A 25,381-nucleotide genomic window follows, 5' to 3' on the forward strand; every position below is an offset into this window, starting at 1 on the left:
CAAAACCAGAGAGACAGCAGTAGTCCAACGCTCATCATGGAAGTTGTGTCTGTGGGGGAAGATGAAGAAAGGGAAGAAGGGGAGGAAAAAAAGAGAGTAGTAAAGATGGCAGCTGTCTCGCCCTTATTTCGTGGTAAACACAAGTCAAAAGGAAAATGAAAACTGTACAGGTTGTAAATAATAGTTACGATTCAGTTCTTTCGTTATCTTTTTGTACACAATGTTACCAGGAAAGAGACAAAGAAGAAGGAAGAAGCTTCCAGAAAGAACAGTGGCGTCGTTGGATGTCTCGGACGCAGAGAAAGAAGCTCCTGCAAAAACTGGTGAGTGAAGTGATGCAAAGACGAGAACATTTTCATTATAATACACATTCAAAATGTTGGTTTACATGTGGAGGATTCAGGAGTCATAATAAGACCTGGGAGGATTGTTTTATTCTAAGCTGGTATTTAGAATTCATCTTCAATATAATAATTGTGTTTCTTTTCATATATTTTCTGCTGTTTTTCTTTGTCACAAAGCAAAGAGAAGGGGCCGAAGAAAGATTTCAGAAGCTCCACTGTTGTCTGGTGAAGACCTAGAGGCAGAGCCAGGAGGTGAGTGTTCCTCTTGGTTTTTATGGTGGTTGAATGTATGTTTTTGCATCTAAAATTATAATTTTGCATGCATGTTATTGTTTTGTTGTAATAAGTCTTACTTTTAATCTTATAGTATCAAGGCGCTCCAGAAGAAAGAGAAACGTCCCTATCATAGTGGAATCAGAAGAATTAAACTCAAAGACTGTCCGCCGTGGTAAGACAAGTAGGGTTGGGACTCTGAATCCAATTCTGCTCATTGACTCTGGTTCATTACATGTTATTTGAGCAAGAAAAGAAAAATAGGTCTACATAAAGATGTGGACATTTGTGGGCTTTCTGTTTTAAATATTGCACAGTGTAGTGGCAAAAGAACTCGTCACAGAGAGTTCATCACTAACCTTCTACCATGCCATTTCTGTTATATGGAAAAGCAGTTGTGCTGTGAAGTTTTAGCCACTCTTTTGATTCCTAGCTCTGATATTGTAAACAATATACACATGCAAACTTCAATGAGCAGAATTTAAAAATACATTTCCCAACAAATCACTGGCTCTTCAAAATGTTGAATCCAGTTTTGAACCGGTTAATTTTACCCAATCCTTATTCCCATAACAGTTTAACATATGTTTTGACTGAAGCAACAACTTTTTTTTTTTTCTTTTACCAGCAAAGCGACCTTACAGAAGAAGGAAAGATACCAAACCATCTGCTGAAGGAGAGAACACAAGTGTTTCCGCTGGTAAGAGCTAATAAAATGGTCTGCAGTTAATACCATGTTATCCCCCACTGTGTTGACTGGTAATGTAGGGCATAGTAAAAGTACTGCTGCTGTGGCTGCCTGCAGTGATTTAGAACGGTAGATCCACTGTTGACAGAAACGATGAGGAACTGATTTTAATGTACAACTGTGTTGGACTTTTTCCAATGTCAACTGAAGCACTCATTAACACAAAGAAGACACCTATCAGCTACACAAATATCAGCAGTAGCTGCAGATTAGATGTAGACATGCTGATGTGTACCATCTACAGGCAGGAAGAGGGATTGGAAGAGCTCTTAGATGTTTCTTGAAATCTGATATATGTTATTTACAGTTTTTTTTAAATACTTTTCATAATATATATATATATATATATATATATATATATATACACACATCCCTTATGGTTAATCTTTTTTTATTTGAATCACTGTTCATGTAAAACCTCAAAACTTGCATACACACAGAAAACAGAAAACAGCAGCTATTAAGACTATTAACACAGAATCTGGTTGGTATGTGACTGGATTTTAATAAGTCTACAAGTAAGCATTGAATTAACAGCCTGACCTTGTAATTTCACTTTCTTTTCCCCACATAGGGAAGAAGCGCCCTGGCAGAAAGTTGGTTCGTGTTCCAATAGAAATACCTCCTGAGCTCCTGAAGAAGCCCAAAGAGAAGATGGAGTACCACTGCTCAGTGTGTGGCAAAGAATTCCCTCATGCCTACAAACTAGAGAGGCACGAGCTGATCCACACAGGAGAGAAACCTTACTGCTGCTCCATCTGTGGGCGGGGTTTCAACCAGAAGGGAAATCTCAAAACGCACTACAAAGTCCATTTAGGTGAGACTGGATTATACTTATATAATCTCATAGAATATTTGCACTTCTACTGTTGTCTATGTATATATGTAATGTAAATATTATTTTACTTTACTAAAAACATTACTAAAGATTCAGTGCCAAATGACAAGCTATCTTGAGTTTGGTATTTTGTATAGATGACCTGTATTTATTTTTTTGTATCTATGAGTGCCGAGATTTCTTTAAAAACATAATTTGAAACAATATATATTATGGCTGCCCCATAAACATCAAGGATTCATCCGTCTAGGAGCCCCTACATCAAATCATCATGTTTGTTAGCAATTCCTGCTCCATAGAGCAATACAGGAAAACCAGCATGGCGGTCTACTTTTTCAAACCTAGTCTCCAAATGACCTAACTGTAATTGGTGACGGAAAAGAAAGGCAGAGTAACGCAACAGGGAGCAAAACATTTGAAGAGTCAATCTGGAAAAACAAAATAGATTTGAATACAGTAATATATACTTGGCTCAATATAAACCGTAAGTGAAGTAAAATTGAAGTCCTAAAGAATGCAAAGGTTGTTACACTTGAAGAGTAAAACGTGATTTGTCTCTCTCTTGTCTCTGTGAAGGTCGTAAGGGTGCTGTGGATTTTGACGATGAGGTGGATCCGATAGCGTCAGAACTCTCCGAATACTTGAAGTCTCTGCCGGGGGAGTCCAGGATCAGATCGTCCCTCCGATGCCTGGAATGTGGAAAAGAATGCGAGAGTCATTCAGCTTTACAAGCACACCACATTACTACACACGCAGAGACAGCTGGTGAAACGGACGCAGTCGAGCAGAGCTCACCACAGCTTCTCTTCTGCCGCCGCTGTGGCATTCAGTTCAATGAAAAAGAAAAGCTGGAGGAACATATGAAAACCCACGTCAAGGAGAAGCCCTACTCGTGTCCCGACTGTGGCAAGAGGTTCATCAATGAGAGCTACATCCAAATTCACCAGCGCATCCACACTGGGGAGAAACCGTTCCTGTGCTCCCAGTGCGGCAGAGGTTTCCACACGGCTTCCTCTCTCAAGCTGCACGAGATGCAGCACTCCGGGGAGAGGCCGTTCGCATGTTCCATCTGTGGGAAGACGTTTCGGATAAACTCGTACCTAACAGCACATTACCAGACCCACATTAAAGACAGGCCTTTCATTTGTAGTGTCTGTGGGAAAGGCTACTCCAGAGCTGAGGAACTGAAGGTGCACCACAGGCTTCACACCGGAGAGAGACCCTACGAGTGTGGGGAATGTGGGAAGAGCTTCATTTACCGCCAGGGTCTGCGGCAGCATCAGCGCACACATGCTGGAAGACGCATCGGGCCAACCAGACAGCTCGGTAGACCGAAACAAGATGCCAGGCTGGACATCTAACAGTTGATCTATTGGTGCATTTTTTTTGTTGTTAACTGTGTTTGAAGATATTACAGTAAATTGCGCTTCTTTCATGTACTTCTTCCTTCCATTCCTCCCACCTACAGCAGAGAAGATTACTGTCTGAAAATACGCGCTACAGTCGGTGTGGGTCGCCAAGAATAATTAGGAACCTTACGGCGTTGTCTTTCTTGTAATCATGTTTTGTACCCATGTTTTTATGTTTACTCTTCTCTAGTAGCCCATCTGTACAATTTGAGTGCCTTTGTATCCTGCATGCCAAATACTAATATTTAATGTTAAAAAATTATGCACAATATCCTTGTTATTTTAAAGTCCATGATGACGGAATACAGAACTTTTTCAGAGACATGTCTGGGTTTCTTCTACATTTTAAATAATATATCCTTACATTATGAAATTTGTAGTAAGACCTATTCTCCCCAATCAGCTTAGTGTCCCTCCTTTTACAGTTTGTAGTACAACATACTGCACAAAAACTAAGCCATCTATGATTGATCCTCATCCATTGTAGTTGTGAAAGATGGCTGTTAAAGTTTACGCCTTCTCAGAGACGAGCAGCTGTATTCGACCTGAACCACTCCTGCAGCATGAACAACTTCTTCACTGTCCATCTGAATGCTGAGCATATTTCAAACTGCCAAAATGAGACTTAATACTGTGCTTCCATTTGTCGCTTGTGCAATGAGCCACTTATAGTGCCTTCAGAAAGTATTTGCCCCCTTGGATGAATTTTTTTATGTTCTGTATCTTGTGTAACAAACAGTTAATTATTTTTGACACTGATCAACTAATTATATAAAAGACTACAATGTCAAAGTGAAAGGAAATCTCTTCAAAGTAATATAAATGAAGTAGAAAGCAAAATACTGGAAGGATTCATCCCCATAACATCTGTAATTTTCACTCATCTAACCAGCTGTTTGATCCTCCAGATAAAGTGGTGTTCATCTTGGTCTACACCTTGAATACTCACAGGTGACCTTCTAAAAACGACTGGCTGTACCATTGTTAATTTAGCTTTGTCGTTTGGTTATTTTATTTTGTGATTTTTATTAATTTCAAGGGATTTGTTTGTAGTTAAAGTCTTCTTTTCTGTTGATCTATGTGAAAAATGCAATCACACTCACTGTGATTTAGTGTTGTAAAACAAAAACATTTAGTATCCATAGTGGAGATATGGATTGTGCTGCAGGAGCAGTTTGAGAGGCTTCTGTTAACTTTTTGATATATTTCTTTCCCACCATGAAGACGTAACATTTGAGCACTAACTATAACTGGCATAGATTCAACCTGACTACACCTGCTGTTCTCTGAAGGAGGACGCTGACAACCTGTAACGCCTTTCTTCAAGCCTTCGAGGGGTGAGTGTGAAAAGATTTTCTTTCACTTCAATGTGAAGAAGTTATTTTGTAAAACTGACTGAGTGAAATAAATACTGTACAAAAAAAAGACATGACACCTTGGCAAAGTGGTGCTACTACACCAACTGTTGTCAAATCTACCTGTGCGGCAGTAACGGAAATAACTGGATGGGTGAGTTTGTGGTTTAATTTCAAAGCTGGTTAAATGTTACAAAACAGAATACTAAATCATTGCAACCACCATAACCTTTTAAGAGATAAACTAATGTAGGGGAAACATCTTATTTTACTTTTGGTTTGCAGAAAATTCTTAAAACCTCAGGTTAACATTAATACCACACGGTTACCATGAGATTACTACAACAGTGTGGAACTTAAAGGTTTCTTATTAATTCTTGCCATTAGCTAATATCAAGGTGTGATCCAGAGGGATGCACTGCACTTCTAACATTTTCCAAACACAATAATCCCAACACCTAATGGGAGCAATTACATACCAATTTCAAATAAAACAACAATAATTTCTACACTTTATCCAAAATGATAAGCAATTAAGATGGAAGACCAGCTGGATTGCCATCAGGAGGAATTAGTTAATGGCTAATATGATATGCATATTTGCATAGACAATCATGTGTCATAACAAGCTTATTAGTCAAAAGACATACACAGTTTTGTAATTTTTTTAGACAACCAACTGTATTTATTTATTTTAAATATGAATCTAGGAATATCTATGCATAAATTATGGACACTAGACATTTGTCTGACAAAAATGTCCTATTAGTGCAGTCCTACAGTGTGCATTAAGATTAAAAGCATTTAGTTGCTCTGAGAAAATAACGGATCTAGTAAAAAACGATATTTAGCTGTTAATATTTCTGGAAATCAGATTTCAAATGAAGTGAGGCTACTGTTGAAACCTTAAAAGCAGAATAGTGTTTTTTCTGGATGTTAGCAGACGGCCGTTATGGGCTCTATTTGACGGCTTGTATTGCTTATTTCAGTCCTCTTATCTGGCAACCCTGAACCTAGCTTGCCTCCGCCTCTACTAGCGTCTTATGCTAGCTGCTGCTGTGTATCACAGCTTGTACAAAGACGTAAAAAGACATTTTGGTACATGGACAGTGGTGATGCTGAGGACTCGGGGGTGTGAGTTAAAGCAAACGTGGTGATATGAAGCCACCATGAATGAGGTGAGTATTATAAATGTGTCCACAACGGCCGCTTTAGTGCGGCATGCTAGCTAGCCGTTAGCCAGCTGTCTAACAACAAAGTGTGCAAGTTTGAGTTGCATCGATAGCTCCTCATGCTTACTGTCTGCCGTCAGGCTGCAGTCGAGGCGTGTCTGAGCAGAGAAGAGACGGACTACTTTTAAAATATCAGATTGTCTGTAGTATTCAGGTCCTTCACGTAAGTAAAAGTACTAATACCACACTGAAAAATACTGATACAAAGTAGTATTGCATCGAAAGTGTTATTGCATGCAAGTATAATCAGGAAAATGTACTTAAAGTAATAAAAGTACTCAATGCAGAAAGATGACCTCATTATATATTATATCATTAATGTAAAAGCTGGATTTTACTGTTGTGATTGGTTGAGGTGGAGCTAATGTTGAATTATTTTGTGTAGGACGTCAGCTAAAGATTATGTTCCTTGTGGATCAAGAAGCGTGTCTACAGTCAAGAATACAGTTAAACAAGTTTGGAGAGCAAAGTTACCAATAATAAATAAATGAATAAATAAATAATGAGCAACAAATTATTTGGGTGTAAGAGCTGTTCTTTCAGGTGGTTTCCATTTTCCCTTTAATTAGTACTACATTACATTGTTCTTTTCAAGAAACATAAAGAGTTACTGAAGTCAATTAGAAAGTAGGGACAACTCTGGAAAACAAGCTAACAAGTATTGACACTTGTAACAGATGCTGCAATATTTTAGGATGGCTCTTACTAACAGAGCCTTTCAGAGCAGGTGTTTTTACATCTGATAGTGGGGAAGGCACAGGTGTAACTAATGACCCGAACGATGGCACAGTAGGTGAGGGTGCACAGTAGCAGGGTTATCAATGTTATGAATTACACCTGTGCTTTCCCTGCTTCCCTGCTACATCTAAACATGTCTGCGGTGAAAAGGCATCTTTAACAGTTGTAAAATGAATTTTCAGTTGCTCATAATCATTCCAAGTGTCCTTTTAATTTTCTCTTTTGGCATTTCATTTCATTTCAAGTGTCTTTCAGAACCCAAACTGAGTCTCAAAATGTATTAATTACCGACTGTAATGTGTGTTGTTCAGTGTTTCTTTACTTCAGATGACTGCAGACTGTACTCAGACGTACTTTCACCAACTAGCAGACATGTTGGCATATGTAGCTGCTGTTATGACCCTAGATAGTTACCTGTGCTTAGCGTCCCTCCAAAAGGACAAGTCTTGGGGCATCCAAGGTTCCCAATCACCTCCAAACCAGCTCCCCTCAATGCATGGATGTAGTGGATATCATCTGATTTTTGAGCTCCTTGTTGTGTCAGTCTAGCCAGCAGGAAGCTTCATTTTGTCTGTTTGTGTTTGCATCAGTTACTACCCAAACCTTGTGATAACAGGTGGCCATAAACATGGTTGCCTGATTTATGGCCTGAATTACCTGACCGGTAGTTAATCTCAGCTCCCATGACCACTTTGATTAACTGTGACAGGGTCAAAAGCTTATCCAAGGCAAAATCCATATCACACATCCTAAAACTGACACCTGACCATGACTGTTAACTCCTCTCCATAATGTAGGTTTTCTAGAAAGGCAGAGCAGTGTGTGCCTCCTGGTGGTGACTGTGTGAAATTGTTGTAAATTATATTTTTCCTGTACAGCTCCGGCCTCACTGATGACAGATGCATTGACCTCCTGACATTAAAGTTTACTGATCTGGTTATCCGTTTATACCAATGGGATGTAACTGTAAACTGTGTGGAGAGTTGAGATAATTTATATCTGGTATTCCAATAGTTATTTGAATGAATACATTGAAATATAAACAGAAACAAGTCAAGAATTAAAATAATTCTATTAATCTGAATATTTTTTGATTTTTTACTTTTATAATGTCATGTTGATTCAGGCCGTCTATCCTTCAGACCCCCAATGCGGTTAGGGAAAAACAACAATATGAAGTAAAATAAGTACATAATCAATAGTTAACCTATAAGAACTATCTTTGAGGCTGACAGTGGAAGAACGAAACTGTAAACCCTGCATCAGGAATGCAAAACATGAAAAGATAACCCTTTTTTATTTTGTTATTTTATACTTAATAATAATTTTACTTTCTCCCTTTCAGGAATCTTCCTGTAAATGTCCGGGCCAAGCTCTCCCCTCCCAATGTAGACCCACGTCTGATCATTTGTCCGAGTCCAACCATGGAAAGCACAGCCCTGCCAGTAATGTCACATAATGTTGATGGAAACCAACCCAAAGATGACAGCTTAAGTCCCGACAGGAGTGGAAGTGACTGTGGTCATTCTCCTTTGCCTGGAGATCAGAGAGTAAATAAGACTAAAGGTGAAATAGTTTCATCACAGTTAAACACTGAGGATAAGGACTGTGGAGCAGTTTCCAGTGTCATAGCTGAAGGTGAGTGCTGGACTGGAGGAAGTTTAAATACTGCACTTTCCATAACCTGTTTGAAATTAGTTCTGTTTTGTTTTTCTTTCTTATAGAAGAGGTGAAACTTAATTCTGGTGACAAGAACAATCACACTGCAGCAGAAAAACCTGAACAACCCCAGAAAACCAAAAACAACAGGAATCTTCAGTGCCAGCACACCAAGAACCACCATGAAGGGGTCAAGCCTTACAAATGTATTTATTGTTGGAAGAGGTTTACCTTCCGAAACCCTCTGATTGTTCACCTGCGAACTCACACTAAAGAGAAGCCTTTCCTCTGCCCTGTGTGTGGCATGAACTTTTCTCTGATGAGCCATGTTAAATCTCATATGAAAACACACACTAAAAAGACTGCTGTCATGACGAATGTGCCAGAGGAAGAAGATGCAGTTTGCGGTTTGATCAACTCAGAAGGAGAAGAGTTAGAATGGGATCTTGGCAGCTCTAGTAAGTGGAAATACTTTTGTTTTTTTTGAATGAATAAATTGCATTTATTGATTTGGAGAGAAGATTTATGAGAGAAACACTGGTCCTGTTGAATGATGAGTGTCATTCTCAACTAAATGTCTCTGTTTTCTTCAGAGGTCATTCCTCTTGTGCCCCAAGCTGATGATCGACAACTGGATAGAAGCACGGACCAGTCTTGCTGCTGCCATGTTTGTGGTAAGAAATTCTCGAACAGCAGAGCTCTACAACGACACCAGAGGACCCACACGGGAGCCAAACCTCATAAATGCTCCCATTGTGGGACAGCGTTCAGTTTCCTGAACAGACTGAGAAGACACCTTTTAATCCACACCAAAGAGAAACCTTTCCCCTGTCCAGTGTGTGACAAGAGATTCTCTCGCAAGGACAGGCTGAAGGAACACCTCAGCATACATGCATGGTCAGCTGGAGCCAAGGAAACTGCAGAGGCTTTGGATGGAGTGGAGGCTGCCAGTACTCCAATCTGCTCAGATACATCACATTTGGAAAGGAATCCTGCTGGTGGGTTGATTCAGGAAAAAAAAAATGTGATGTCAGAGCATCATGAGTCAAAAGCGTTCTTAGACCTGGAGATATTTTGTTAACAGTAATGTTATAATACATTACAAACCACAAGGAGCAAATGAAAAAAAATTTTTTTTGTGATATGGGTGAACTGTCCCTTTAATGAGGAGTTGAAGTAAAAATGTCAGAATATAAATACCTCAACTTTCATTACAGAATATGTAAATGCCAAGACACAAGAGGTAAAGAGACATATAAAACAAAACTATAATGTCAGTTGAGACTGTCAACTGATTTTCACAAAGGATGCTCCAAACTTAGAAGAAAGTGACATTTTTGTTGTTGATCTGTACACCTACCAGCTTCTTTGTTTCATACATGCAGGTAAGGCTCCTGATGTTACATTACCTGGTGATATCCAGCCACACACGGCTACACCCGCCAAACCTGAACGTAACCATTCTCTGAAGACGACATCCAGGAAACATCAGAAGAAAACTGAAGCTGGGGAGCTGTTTGGCTGCACAGAATGCAGCAAGGATTTCCAGAGCGTGTACACCAGAGACCGTCATCTGAGAGAGAAACATGGCAAACACCCACTTCACAAGTGCTGCGACTGCGGACAGACATTTAAAGTTAACCAAAGCTTGATAGTTCACCGGCGGATGTACCATCCAGCACCTGTGGCGGCTGTGGAACCTGAAGAAGAGCAAAGGGCTCCAAAGACTTACGTTTGCTCAACATGTGGAAAGCAGTTTCCTACTAGTGCCTCTCTGAAAAGGCACCTTATTATTCACTCAGGAAAGAAACCGTACAAGTGCACTTTGTGTGGAAGAGGTTTCACTCAGATTGGAAACCTCAAAACACACCAGAAAGTTCATAAAGGTGAGAGCACTCAGGGCTACAGTATTTGTCTTTGCCCTTTAAATTCAGTTTCTCTTTGTAGTTGTCTCTCTTTTTAATAGGCAGTTGGTTTTCTAATATTATAAGTTTTTAAATTTCACAGTCTAATAGAAAATAAGTGAGCGAATAAACATCAAAGTGTATCATTATTCAAATTTAATACAGCTTCATTAGTTGCTGCAGGATTTGCTGAAAAACTTGAAATATCTATATTGTATTGTTTTCTTAATCTTCTTAAATTTCAAAGATAAAAATATCCACAAAGCACCGAGAGATTACTTAATTTCTTAAAGCTGTATTAACTGATTTTTTTTGTCCAGGGAAACAAAACACAACATTTACACGATAGCACCATATTTAGTTGTCATGGGTAACGTGTTGTGTAACAAACAGTGGTCTATTAAACACACAGCAAAAACAGAGCATTAACATTTATTTGGAATCGTGTTTCTGGCCATCTGGAAAATGTAAGTCCAATATTCACTCTCCTTTTAGCTCTGTATTTGGTCTCCACCAACTCCTGAAAAAAATATGCATCTCTAACTGCTAAATGCGCCACTATGTTCATCAGCTAGTCGCTAACTTTATCTGTCTGTCATTTGATGCTTGGCTGGTTTTGTTTATCTGAGCTTTTTTTCCTGAAAATAGCTGCCTGATTAGACCTTAATCTAAAGTAGCATTGATGAGAGCAGCAAGTCAACAAAAACAGTAAAGTGGTGGGCCATAAAACCAAAACAATGAGCTGAAAGGAGCTAAAATGGTCCGTAGAGCTGACGGTAACTGCAGAGTTGGGTGATAATAATCTTACAGCGACCATTTTCACATTATACGTAGTAATTTGATCCATTGTTAATATAAAAATGTTGATAATGTATGAACTTAATGTTTTTCTTTCTATAGGGGAATTCACCAACATGGCAGCATTAGATAAAAGGTTCCCTCAACCTGAAGAGGCTCAATCATCAGTGGAAATCTGCTTCTGTCATTTGTGTTGGACACAATTTTCAGAGAAACAACTATTAGAGAAACACTTGAAACAAGTCCATGAATCCAAGAAACCATTTTCCTGCACAGTGTGTGGCAAAAGATTCATGTACATCCAGAAATTAAAAGAGCATGAAGCTGGTCATGAGGGATTGAAGCCCTACCAGTGCTCGCAGTGCGATAAAGGTTTCCAGACTTCAAAGGGACTCGAGAACCACATGCGGGATCACACAGGAGAGAAGCCTTTCCCGTGCATTATATGTGGAAAAAGGTTCAAGCAGGAATCTACTCTGAGAGCGCACTGTCTGACGCATTCTGGAGAGAGGCCTCACCTCTGCTCCATCTGTGGTAAACGTTACGCGAGAGCTGAAGAGCTCAAAGTTCACCTCCGAGTTCATACAGGAGAGAAGCCGTACCAGTGTGAAGAGTGCGGGAAGAGTTTCTACTACAGGCAAGGCTTCAACAACCATAAGAAGACTCACTATGCCAAACCCATAGGGCCCACCAGGCAGCTGGGCAGACCCAGACAGCTGGGGAGTACCAGGAAGTCAAGCAGGCCCAAGAGAGTTCTGCCTGATTCAGATGGAGAGGCCCTGACCTGGGAGCCTCCTGACCTTGGTAGGTGTGTTGATTGACTCACTTCTAAATCATTTAAATCAGAGCCTGTAAGGGGTGAGAACATCGTACCACCCACGATGTACTTCACAATGTGAGGCTGTGTCACTGTAGACTGCGCTGCACAGACGGATTCCCCAACTCTTTATGTAAATATAATGCAGCTTTGCTTGATTTTTCTGCTGTACACGTGTCAAATAACTCCTGTTAAAAAGGGATTTACATATTAGTAAATAGTAGATTTACATGGTGCAGCCGATTCTTGAGGCCATGAATGTTGAGACTGTGCTAAACTTTATTGTCTTAACTATTATATTTCTAAACAAATCCGAATAGGTGGATTATAGTAAACAAATGCTTTTATTATAACAAATGCTATTATAATTGTGTCTCTGCTACAGTCATATAAAGTTGTGCAATTAATTGTCATAAGAATGTAAAAACTGTTCAATTTCAGTTTGGTGGGATTAAATGATCTGCATGCTTTTTTTATTGCCAACATAATCCTAAATATACACTGTATGTGGTAATACTCTTTATAAACTATTCAGGATTACAGTTTAAATATTTACTGAAGATCATCTCTGTAAATTGTATATTATCTGCAGCAGCGACACAAGTGTTTCAAAAGTCACAAGCTTTAAACATATTATGTCACTTGACCAATGGCTATAATATAATGAGTAATTTGTTTATACAGGAAATAGGCCCCAGCATCACCTTGGCAACCAAGAAAATCATGCTACAGATAACCACAGCCAGGTGAGAGAAAGTACACCCTGTCGATGTTAAAATGAACTTGCTGCCTATTCACATCCCTCACATTCATTGTTGCTTTATATTTTACAGACTTCTCCGTGGAACTTTGGTCAATTTACAGCATTCAACCTGTGGGACCAAAACCCAAATACATCTAACAGGAGAGCAGCAGAGGGCCACCAGGCTTATGGTGCTCCAGCGGGAGCAAACATTAATTTCAGTGCCCTGCTCAGGAGCACGACAGTAAGTGATGCTAATTCATGCTCTTGTGTTTACTTTGACATCTTAGATAAAGTTGACAAGAAGAATCCGTCATTCTTGGCTTCACTCGTTACTGTAAGAAACTGGCAGAATTGGGTGGAAGTTACTGTTAAACTGTCAGTAGGTGGTGCTGTAAATCCACTTAGGTCCATTGTCCCAAACATCTGCATTTGATTGTGCCTCACATTGTGTATCAATTGCATAATCAATATATAGTACTAATGTTTTGAGACAGGTTGCAGATATATTTTTGTTTGATATGTCATCTGTTGTCATCTTAATATGTTGAGTGCCTTTTGAAATGATCTTAAGAATAATGGTCTAATGATACGAGTAATACAGGAATGTCATGTTTTAATCATTCTCAGTGTTTAAGAAAAAGATGGCAACTACGTTTGAGTTTGAAAAGGTGTTTAACTTTGAAATGAAACCCTAGAACTAAACACATGATGGTCATTTAAAACCTCTCATGATCACAGGATCAGGAGCACTTTAAAGAGAGCTGTCCAGCGGAGCAGTCCTCGCAGCCTTCTGGGGCTTCCTCTGTATCACCACCGTCTGAGCTCAGACCTTTCCCACATAACACCACAGCCAAGAAAATGCACCTGAGCAAGGCAGGTGCAGAGGTGAATCACCATGCAGAACACAGCCCTGAAACACAGGAGCGGGATCACAGAACAGGTGAGTTTGATTGCAATGGTCTAATGTTTTTTGTGAACACATACAACTTTTATAGATTTATAACCAAGATAAGCAAAAACTTGGGTCTGTCATATACTCTGAGCTTTAAACTAAAATCTTTATTTAGTTTCAAAGGAATCTACAGTCTTTCAGCAAAGATACCTGCATTTACAGACAATAAGCCTGCAACAAAACATCCAACACACAGCATCGTTTTGAGACTCTTATATCTTGAAACATTGAAAGGAAAGAAGATTTTGTTATATTTTATTATAAAGGGGGGCAGTAAAAAACTTCCCTGCTTAAAGCTGCAATATTCATATATTAACAGTGCATAAAATGACTATACAGGCCTTTTTAACGTCTTTCAGCTCATTGTTTTGGTTTTACTGTCTGCAGCTTTAATGTTTTGGTTCACTCTCAGTGCTCGCATCAACATTGTTTCCAGATGCATGATGCTTTAGCAGCTAAGGGGACAGATGTGTCCCTCAGAAGTTGATGGAGACCAAAACAGAGCTAAATGGAGAGTGAATATGACTTAACTTACATTCATCAGGTGTCCAGAAACATGACTCCAAATGAATGGTAATGTAATGTAACTGCTGGATGTGTAAATAAGCAACTGTTTGCTCACAACTTTAAGAGGTGGTAATATGTCAGCGTTGTGTTGTGCAGCTTGTTTCTGTTGCTCCAAAGTGATCAGACCCGCTACTATTGGAGCCGCTTACTAAATGTTTCTTAGAAAACACTACCATATATACACTACCTTATGTTTTATTTTATTTTATTTATTTTATTTAGAGGAAACTTTAAGATGGTCAGAACCTGAACACAGCAGCTCCCATGAACAACATCAGGAAAAGTCTGAGGAGCCAAAACAAAACCAGGAGCCTCGCAGACCCAAGAAGAACTACGACTGTCCGACCTGCGGAAGAGTGTTCTCTCACAACACCGCTCTGCAGCGACACCTCGTGATTCACTCAGGGAAAAGACCTTTCAAGTGCTTCATATGTGGAAGAGGATTCACCCAGAGTGGAAACCTCAAAACACACATGAAAGTTCACAGAGGTCAGAGGCTTCAAGAAGCTCCTTTGTCTTTAATGAGATGCTTGTGGAAAGCTCTGGTCATGTCAGTGAAATCTGGTCATATTACCTTAATAACTTGTAGCTTAATTGTGTTCCATCCGATCCCATTGACAGATAAGTTATGTAGATCTGATCATGTGCTTCCTCTACAGGTTTTTGATTCATGTGTAGAAATTATTATTGATTAATATTATGGAACTTGTGTACGCTATGCCCTAAAGGCTCTGTCACACCAAAAATTGCACAGCGAAATTTATCCATGTGCCTTCGAGAAATATTTGGTTCTAGAGGCTTGTTGATGTAGTGACTACTCTCAGGGCTAGTTGGTAAACCACTGTAGCTGGTGAACTAGCTGCTAACATGCTAGCCAGCCGGGCAGATGATGATCAGTCACATATCTGCAAGGATCTTTCTATTTTCTCTGTATTTTGCTGTTTACACCCGCCTAGCATTTTGGTCTCAGAATTGTACACCATTTTGTTCAATAAAGGGTTGTTGAAGGAAGGAAAAAGCTTGCTAACAATTGACTGCAGTAATTCCTTTGATTGTTTTAAATGCCTGTGTGACCGTGCAGAACTGTCTGAAAATAAATGACTATAAATGTCTTTGTTTTTCCTCACAGGAGAGTTACCAAATTGGACATTAGTTCAAGAGAAGAGCCCCCCTAAAGAATCTCCTGTAACAGTTCATGTGTGTGGAGACTGTGGAATGGACTTCCCTCAGAAACAACAGCTGGAGGAACACCGCCAGAGTCACAAAAAGCCTTACGCATGCCCTGACTGTGGCAAGACATTCAAAAACGAATATTATTTTAAAATACATAAGCGCGTTCACTCAGGAGATTCACCTTTCCTCTGTTCAGAGTGCGGAAAGAGTTGCGTCACAGCAGATTCACTTAAAAAACACGAGTTGACACACACTGGAGAAAAGAATTTCCACTGTGATCAGTGTGGTAGGGCTTTTTCACAGTCCTCCCACCTCAACGTGCACCTCAAGACTCACACCGGAGAGCGGCCTCACCTCTGCTCGATCTGCGGTAAAAGTTACTCCAAAGCATGTGATCTGAAAGTTCATCTGCGAGTTCACACAGGAGAGAAACCGTATACTTGTGAGAAATGTGGCAAGTGCTTCTATTACTCTCAAGGTTATCGAGCGCATCTGAAGATTCATGAAAAGAAGCCAAAACCACCAACAAAACCATTGGGGAGGCCAAAACAACAGCTGCTGGTGGTAAATAATCAATAATGTAATTCATAATAGTCTGAGAAGATATAAAGGGGAGAAGTAAATATATTACAGTTTGCCCATTTACTAATATGAAATAAAATATCTGATTGTGATTGTAAGTGATTGACCAAGCAATATGATTGCTATCACGTAGTTTATGGTGTACAGTCAGCTCAATTATTATGTACTTGTATTGGATTATAGTATTTAAGAAAATAAATCATGATATTGTGAATCATTGTTGGATATATTTCTGTGTGTTTCTATTTGTGATTCACCTAAGAGTTGATTTATCCAATAATTTAACTCCACAGATGACAGTATAAATTGGTGCGTTACAAAGGAAAAAGCTTTTACTGCGTTCTTGGCAAAATAACTAAACAAAAACAAAAGCTTGTACTTGGATATATATATATATGTTTGTTATTTTAGTCAAAACTTTTTGTATCTTAATACATAACTAAAAGTTGCTTAAAGCTATCACCATAACCGACAGGATAATAGTGTAATTTGAATTTAGTTTTGTATCCAAATTATCATTCTTAAACTTTTTCTGTCATACCCCTATTTGGAAGCAAAAAATATATATATTTCACATGGCTATTTTTTTGTCCAAAAGGTGGGCAAATTACAGTAACAACAAAGGGAGAGTTTTATTGAATATAACATTATCACGAACATGAACTTGATGTCTTCTTTTTCATCATGTTAAAAGCATTGTGAACATCAGAGCACTCTTGTTTCTTTATAGAAGACATTTTGCATTGTTTACAGCAGGAAAAGCACAGATGTTTTTTATGGCTCTGTTCCAGCAATCACTGTAACACAAAGCAGCAGATAACAATGCCCTTAGTTACAGCTGTATTTGACAACTTAAAGTGTCTGCTGTGCCTGTTGTTTGGAATTTAGTCTTTGAACATTATCCATCCATACATCCACCACTGCCCAGTATCGTATCAGGTTCTGAGTCTCAGTAAACTGAGCAGCAGATCCTGAGGTATCCCCTTAACTTACCAGTCCAACATGTCTAGAAAACCTTCAGAGGGAGGCAAAAAATAAAACGTTTGGAAGTTTCCTGCTTTTACTGTTTTTGACGAAGAGTATGTTGTTGTCAGGGTTGGCTTTTATTCAAACTGCAACGGTATTCGTTCAGGTACACACAATAATAATAATGCAATAATATCTAAACACACACTAGTTATTACTTTTTTTTTTTTTTTGATAATAAGCCTTAGGTATAATACAGCTGAATTAGCTGATGTGACATTATACACGTTATTCCCGTCTAAGACGAGCGATTGTTGATTGTTTTAATTTATGTGAGCGTTATTTTGTGTGATATTTTCAAAAAGCTATAGAAAACAAGACTAAGATGTAAAGTTATATTAGTGGGGGCTTTTATTGTGATTTTAAAAGCCAACCGGAAGTTCCGACGCTACTGTGAGTGGCTAGCAGCTAAAGCTAGAAAGGTTACCATCAGATCCAAACGCTTATTTTAACTCAACTAATTAGTTAGTGGGCATTCATTTGACACCCTGTTTGAACATATTGAGCATGACAATGAGAGAGAAGTAGAGAAATTGCCAAGTCGTTTCAATAAACTTCTGTCGAGCGACTACTTTTTTTACCTGAGGGAAAAATCTATGCTGAGGTTGGTCAAAATGTCTATTGTCTGTTGTCAAACGTTAGCTAGCTAAGTTAGCGAGTGTTACACGAGCGGAGGTGACATTTGCAGCAGAAATAACTTATTATTTTACGTTAGACTCGATGGTGAATCTATTTGGAGCTGTTACGTGTTGTTGTTGATTAGCGGCTGTAGCTTAGGGGGCTAATTGTTAGCTAATTGCTAAGATCAGAAAAGCTAGTGTAGCTAGCTGGCTAATAACAGTTTTCTCTAAGACAGAGGTGGTCGTTGACCAAAGCGCTGGTCACCGCCGCCGCGTCACGACTCAGACATCTCATTGAGAGGTCAAATACTGGTGTCTGTTCTGCAGGGTGCGTTTGCTCCCGATGTAATGGATATTATGGCACCGTAGATACCAACAGGTTAGTCAATTAGGTTGCTGTCTAACTTAAATTGCAGTTAATGTGAGACCTCAATGGATGGAGCAAAAATGAGTCCCACCAAGCTAATGCTACTCAGCTAACTGGGCTACTCAGTGCAGATGCATAATTAGAGGTTTCCCCGAGGGCTCCTCTTGACATTCAGATCACACAGTAGATCATTTTGACAATATACACTATAAAACAGTTCAACAGCCAGCTTATTCGCTAAACAACAACATTATAAGGAAAACTCCTTCTATAAGGTAGACTGTCCATCAGGCCCTGCCAGGTTCTAGCCCCCATCACAACAAAGCATTCGCCCTGCTGAAGTGTCCTTGAGCAGGACAATGGATGTCTTCCAGGGTGGAGGCACTGTTGTGTATGAATACTTCCCCCATTGAGATCCGGTGCTGGAGGCTGAAAATCTAAAGCTGATTTTCAGAATGGAATAAAAAAGACAGCCACAGTCACTGAATGAATCCTCGGGGATTCTTTTCATAACTGATCACAGCACTATGAGATAAAGCATACCTACATATGATTATTGTGTGGCCCATCATGAAACAAAAGTATAATTCATCCACGTCACCAAATAGTTGTGATAAGCTTTTAATCCTAATTACAAGAACCCTGAACATGATATCTCGGATATATTAACAAATAAAGGAAAGTTGAACTGCATTCTGAGTCATATTTGTCGATCAAGACAGTTTTGGTTTATGTTTGTAACATTTGAAATCTGTACTAGGTCTGTTATTGACACATACATCATCGTGTAACATACTGTATGCATGTAAACGTGGCAAATGACACATCACTTTGACTCTTGACTAAGTAAGTTGGGTCACTTTGTGCAGAAGTGTGATTGGACCCTTTTTATTGAAGTCTTTATCTTTGCTTATCTTTACAGTGATTTGCTATTTTGTAATTAGCCTCAGACATTTCCTTCAGGAGCAATGAAACAAAATCTAGAACATTTAGACTGAATTGATTCAGTTGGTTTGATTAAAATCACTTTCCATCTACAAGCTGGACTGGTGTTTATGAGACCACAGCCCTTTTAGCACAAAATTGTAGTCTTTAGTGTATGAAATTGTTGCCTGGGGCAGAGACACTTGATGAATATGGGCCCAGAACTGTTAAATGAACTTCGTAGTAGTTGGTACTACTAACACATAGTGATTATTTCTTATTGTACCACATAAATGCGAGACTGGAGGACCTCTTTAAATTAATTATCATTATTTCAAGCACAGCCAATGTTAGATTAGTGTTAATCCTATAATTTACCCATATAAATCCAAAGAGTCAGCAACAGCAGTGGTTTTCATCCACAGCTGTGAAGCTTTTGACCGTGTTTTGCTATATATAAATTCTTATTTTAATGTCTGTTTACTGACTCTTGATTTTGTTCACCTCTACAAGGTTGTATATTTGAGAGATGGGCTCTGAAAACCCAGAGGACTTTGGACCCGCTGTGATCCTCGCTGAGGAAGACCAGCAAGAAATTGGAGGCCTGATCAACTCTGATGGAGAGGAAGTGGATTTCTCAGATCTCAGTGAGCAAATATATTGTAACAGCAAAGTATAAACCGAGTGACATGAAAGATGGAGCTGCCTGTACATTGTAATGAAATCCAATATAACAGTATATAACAATATTTTGAGTTTGTGGTAGTGCTCTGTATATATAAATGACATTGCCAATAGATTAGAACTGCTGTAGAATTCATCACAACAAAGTACAGGCTCAAAAACTTGATTGATTCAACGCAACTGAAGTAGTGATTTGAAAACTGAACATTTTAACTGAGGTAATATTTATTGCGGGGCCATTTTTTTGCATTAGAATACACATATTTCCATTTTGCTTTTCAACCCCGGTAACATCTGGATTCAATTGCCAGTACATACTAATAAAAATTTGGGGAATTAACACAGAACCTAGCTTTAAAGACTTAAGGCAACATTAGTAATGACCTTAATACAGCAGCCTATAACTTTGGCAACATCAACTGACTGACAAACAAATACAGCATGCTAATTTTACTTCAGAGGTACACGTATCTACTGTGGAGGTCTAATGTCAGTCATGGATGAAAGAATATCCGCAGTTACTTCATGCACTACTTGCCAAAAGTTTGACAGTCACGGTTTAATTTTCTAAATGGTAAATGAACGTGTTTTGGTAAGTTTTTAAAAACAAACATGACATTTACTCTGAGCTAAGTATTTATCATATGAAATTATTATACAAAGTCAGCATAAACATCCAGTGCCACCTTTATGCATTCCCAGCAAAGCCTGACTGGTCTGTCGTAGATTATGATGTGAATGCACCATGTCAGAGTAGAGATACAGTGATCCCACTTTCTCTCCCAACCAGATTCTGATACCGTAATTAAAGTATTTGCTGATACCAAGTCTCAATGCAAATAGTCTTTTTTCTTTCAATTCTTTAAAATTTTCAATTTCATACCGATATACTTGTGAGATAACTCTATGACTGAGAATGATGCATTGATTCTTATAAAAGAACAACTTCAGACTGAATGTTCTATTGCAGAAAAGCATTTTCGTACTGACCTATAGTATATAGTACTACATGTCTGACCACCATCAGCATCACTGTTGGTTTTGAAAATGTTCCTTCCACCTTTTTGTTTCCCTTAATAAAATGCTTTCTCATCTTTGTGTACTCGCAGGAGAGAGTGCTATCCCTGGCATCGTACCTGCAGAGCCTCCCTCCAAGACATTTGATCAAAGCGAGAATGAAAAACCACCGTCTCTACACAGCTGCTCAGTGTGTGGGAAAGACTTCCCTTACGCCTCTAAACTTCAGCGCCACCTACGCACTCACTCAGGAGAGAGGCCTTTCCCCTGCTCGATGTGTGAGAAGAGATTTCCAGAAAAGGGGCTGCTCATGATCCATGAAAGGGTCCATACTGGGGAAAAGCCATTCCCGTGCACTTTCTGTGAGAAAAGATTTGCCAGCCAGGGTGAGCTCAGACTGCACCGGCGGACTCACACTGGCGAGAGGCCGTATCACTGTTCCATCTGTCTGAAGAGCTTTTCCCGACACTGGCATCTGAAAACTCACTTAGAGGCGATGCACTCTGAGGTTGTTGCGGGCTTCACTAGGAAGAAGTTTCCGTGTTCGGACTGTGACAAGAGCTGTAACTCAGCAGCTGAGCTGAGAGATCATCAGCGGACTCACACTGGAGAGAGGCCCTACCAGTGCTCTTTCTGTGACAAAAGGTTTGCCTTGTCGGGTACACTGGTGAGACACGAGCGCCTCCATACTGGCATTACGCCCTACCACTGCTCCGACTGTGGTAAGACATTTGCACAGCAGTGGACTCTGACGACACACATGCGGACTCACACGGGAGAAAAACCGTACAGCTGCACACAGTGCGATAAGTCTTTTGTAGCTCCAGGAGAGCTTCGGAGGCACACCAGGATTCACACGGGAGAAAAGCCGTACACATGCACGGACTGTGGAAGGCACTTCTCGCTGGCGGGAACTCTCAGAAACCACAAAAGGTCATGTACACAGAACAAGAATGGATCAGTTACAGGTGTCATCTCAGACCCAGTTCAAGCTGCAGTCGGTGAATCATCCCAGCAAGACCTGGTCGACAACATCAGCTCTGAGGTAGTGACAACACACGGCAGTTTCTAAGTAGAATCTGTGCTTTTTTTGTGGAAGATTTCCTTCTGTATTTATACATATACATATTCTTTACAACCTCCTAATGTCATTGTTGCCTCTATTTGTTCTCATTAAACGTTTTATAGGTGTCTGACAGTCAGAGTTTGCCAAGTGCAGACAAGCCCCATTCCTCAGAGGGTCTTAACTGTGACAAAGCGGCTCAGTGTGAAAATAACCTGAGAGAACCAAACGAACGACAGGAGGACATTGCTTCCAGTCCAGATATGAATGTAATAGTGAAAGAGGAGGAAGAAGAGGAACCTTTGTGCGGTACATAAATATGAGATTGTTATACTGTATATTAAAAGGAGCATAAAAGTCTTTGGTGATGATTTTGATATTCATGGGTTGTTTTTCCCAGTAGAAGAAGCTCATGACCAGGTGTCTGATAGTGAGGATTGCACCATGCCAGAAGAAACTGAAGAGCAGCAGCAGGAAAGCAACACAGAAATTAGGATTACAGTAAAGGAGGAAGAAGAGGAACTTGTCAACAGTAAGTACTGCACAGTACAGAAACAGATTAAATGTAGTTTTTACTAGGGATGTGGACAGGGACCCAGTTCCATTGAAGAACTGGAGTAAGTTTCAAAGTTTCCTAAACTAGCTGGATTGTTTTTCCTCATTAATCGATACTGATTTTGACTCACCCATCTCTTCCCCCACAGCTGCTATTTTACAAGAGACAAAATACAGCACCCTTTTTATTCACTCTTTCATTGTTTCACTCTCCAGTGTCTGCCCAGCTTTACTCACCTAAAGGTTACATTAGCAGGCTTCTCATTTTTAGCCGATTTGGCAGTTGAGATGACAACTATCATTGACAGATTTCTTTAACTGTAGCTTACTAATGTTAATCCTTTGAGTTGGTCAAACAGCAGGTGTTTTTGAAATGATAGAGTGGACTGTGTCTGTTTTCAGTTCACTCCAACTGACTCTTTGGTGTCTCTGACTGACTGGTTTGAAAATGAGAACCCTGCACTTGTGGTTAGTGGGGATTTTGTGTTTCTTCTAAAGGCTCCTTATAATTTTATATGATCATAGATTTTATAGAATTCCCAGTGATTCACTTGTCATTTACAAAATCATAGTTAGTAATTACTTTAGAGACTGATAAGCAAACTATGTAATATTGCATCTTCTGTGATTTGACCATGTCACTTTCTTCTAATGTCAGGCCCTATGCTTTGAGGCAGTTAATATTGCTGCTGTGGACATTTTTTAAGTTGGGACAGGTGCCCGTCCATAGTGCGGTGAGACATTTGGTGCAGCTTTTATTGTACTAGTTAAACCTAAATTCACATGCGATTCACTCCTTGACTGCGCGATAATGCTTACACAAATGAGTTATCTCATCTTATATCATGTTGAATTCCAGCAGTGAGCAGTGTATTAACAAGCACAAAGGTTAATATCAGTTGTTTTTTGCCTTCAATGTTACCAAATGACATGTTTCAACTTGTCATTTATGTTTCCACAGTGTCTGAAGAGGATCCTGATCATGTCGCTGATAGTGAGAAAGACAGTCCTCCAGCCTCACCAGTGCAGGACGGATTTAACGACAATCTGACAAAGAGCTCTTACTGCTGTGGGCTCTGTGGAAGAGACTGTCACAAGATGTCTGCTCTTCAGATTCACATGCGAATTCACTCGGGAGAGAAACCTTACCAATGCACTCTGTGTGGGAAGCAGTTCACCCAGAAAGGTCAACTCAAAGGTCACCAGAAAGTCCACACAGGAGAGAAACCGTTCTCCTGCCCGGACTGCGGGAAGAGCTTCGCTCACTCGGGGGCCATGAACAGACACCGGCTCACACATACCGGAGAGAGGCCCTACCACTGCTCTGTGTGCGACAGGAGCTTCAACCAGTCCGGCCGCTTGAGGGAACACGAGAAAATCCACTTTGGGGAGAAGTTTGACTGTCCCGAGTGTGACAAGAGTTTTACACGAGCTTCAAGCCTCAAGAACCATTTCAGGCTTCACACGGGAGAGAGGCCGTACGGCTGTGACGTCTGCGGGAGAGGTTTCAGCCGCTCACAAAGCCTGAGGCTCCACAGACGGAAACATGAGATTCAGACTGAGGAGGAGTCTGCTTTCAGTGTGAACAACGATGATTTATCACAGAGTGACGATAACTCTCCAATTAATATGTGCATAACAGACAAAAATGAATGATAATGTATTTATATAAACCATAGAGACATGTACCTGTAGTAGTATTATAAGACAAGATTTTAGGCAGTAAAACATGAACTGAAAGAGGGGAAAGTAAGGGACTACCTCTGTGAATAGACGGTCATTAAATCTTTATGTGGTGGTTCACAATTAAGTATTAAAGCTAAAATATTTAACTCCCAGAACAGCGCAGAAAAATTAACAAACGGACACATGTCGGGTGATGTTCAACTAACAACACAATTTCAGACAAAATGAGCAAACAAATATTTACTACAAACACAACTTTCATAAAATCTTGGAAGCTGTGTAGATGATAAATTTTAGAGGTCATTTATCGCGTTTATCACTCTTACATATGTTAGTTGCATCGAAATATTGCACTCATATTAGTATTTATGGTCGTACAAATGACTCATTTAAAGTCTGTGATTTTTTTCCATGCAGTATTTGTCATTCAAACTAATTGTGTATGTGGAAATTGGATTGAAGAGTAATTATGTTCTTGTATCAGATGTTATGATGGCTAACGAGCAGTCTAAGAATCAGGTGAAACTGGAATTCATTCTTTGTGTATGAGCTGCTGAAATTTAACTAGTAATGAAGCATTGGGATCTTGATATTCATCAGGTTTTTGCCAAAACCATTTTGCCTTAGTGTTGATTAATTTTTATCTCTGTTTTCTACAACAGTTATTCAACAACCAAATCATGAATCGGGTTCACCTGGTTTAGACTCAGCTCTTAAAGGCCGAGTAACCATTGTGAAAAAAGGAATCATCCTAAGGCTGTTATACAAAAGGCAATAATTTGAAGCCATGTAGATGGTGAATTTTGCCCAGTGCCGCTTCTGTCTAATTGTATGGGACATGTTATACTGAACAATAAAAGTAAAAATACTAAAGACTATTTTGCTTGGGGATTTCTGTCTGCAGGAGTTAATGTATGAGAGGTACGAATATATGTACATAAAGTCAACTTTGTTCACTCAAAGCGAGGTAGTTTCTCCCAGAGAAGAAGTCATCTGTGAAATGAATTCACTTGTCTCACATTCGCATGAAACCCTGCATATATATATATATATATATATATATAGACCCTTTAAACCAAAATTTGAGCAATATCAATTTACATTTCTTGAGCAATTTGAGCTGCTCACTCAATCTTTTTAAAGTGAGGCTTAATTCTGTCAGGTGTCAGGAAATATCTATCGAAATAGTCTACTAAATGTTCCCAGAAAATAGGATGAAAACGACTTATTTATATTTTATACTATTTTAAACTACTGGTTCCATATTCTAATTTCTAATCTGATAGAAATAACTGTTACCATTTA

The 25,381-nt window shown here is 39.4% G+C and overlaps 2 protein-coding genes across 2 annotated transcripts; both read left to right on the plus strand.

Moving 5' to 3' along the window:
* The first annotated feature begins 5 nt into the window (after positions 1-5).
* On the plus strand, positions 6-16,266 carry LOC139292925 (zinc finger protein 208-like). Its single transcript, XM_070915337.1, has 17 exons — positions 6-133; positions 231-323; positions 522-596; positions 712-792; positions 1,246-1,317; positions 1,940-2,182; positions 2,780-3,551; positions 8,283-8,575; positions 8,662-9,054; positions 9,190-9,594; positions 9,982-10,482; positions 11,401-12,102; positions 12,800-12,861; positions 12,949-13,101; positions 13,599-13,818; positions 14,602-14,868; positions 15,509-16,266. Exons 1-17 carry the CDS (start codon positions 37-39, stop codon positions 16,129-16,131), a joined length of 5,052 nt encoding a protein of 1,683 aa, XP_070771438.1. The 5' UTR covers positions 6-36; the 3' UTR covers positions 16,132-16,266.
* A 1,395-nt stretch (positions 16,267-17,661) lies between these two features.
* LOC139297921 (zinc finger protein 271-like) lies at positions 17,662-24,922 on the plus strand. Its single transcript, XM_070920734.1, has 6 exons — positions 17,662-17,764; positions 19,585-19,718; positions 20,865-21,817; positions 21,961-22,144; positions 22,239-22,367; positions 23,361-24,922. The coding sequence occupies exons 2-6, from the start codon at positions 19,601-19,603 to the stop codon at positions 24,044-24,046; spliced, it is 2,070 nt and encodes a 689-aa protein (XP_070776835.1). The 5' UTR covers positions 17,662-17,764; positions 19,585-19,600; the 3' UTR covers positions 24,047-24,922.
* Positions 24,923-25,381: the final 459 nt, after the last annotated feature.

The sequence above is a fragment of the Enoplosus armatus genome, chromosome 2, assembly GCF_043641665.1.
Source record: "Enoplosus armatus isolate fEnoArm2 chromosome 2, fEnoArm2.hap1, whole genome shotgun sequence".
NCBI classification, from domain to species: domain Eukaryota; kingdom Metazoa; phylum Chordata; class Actinopteri; order Centrarchiformes; family Enoplosidae; genus Enoplosus; species Enoplosus armatus.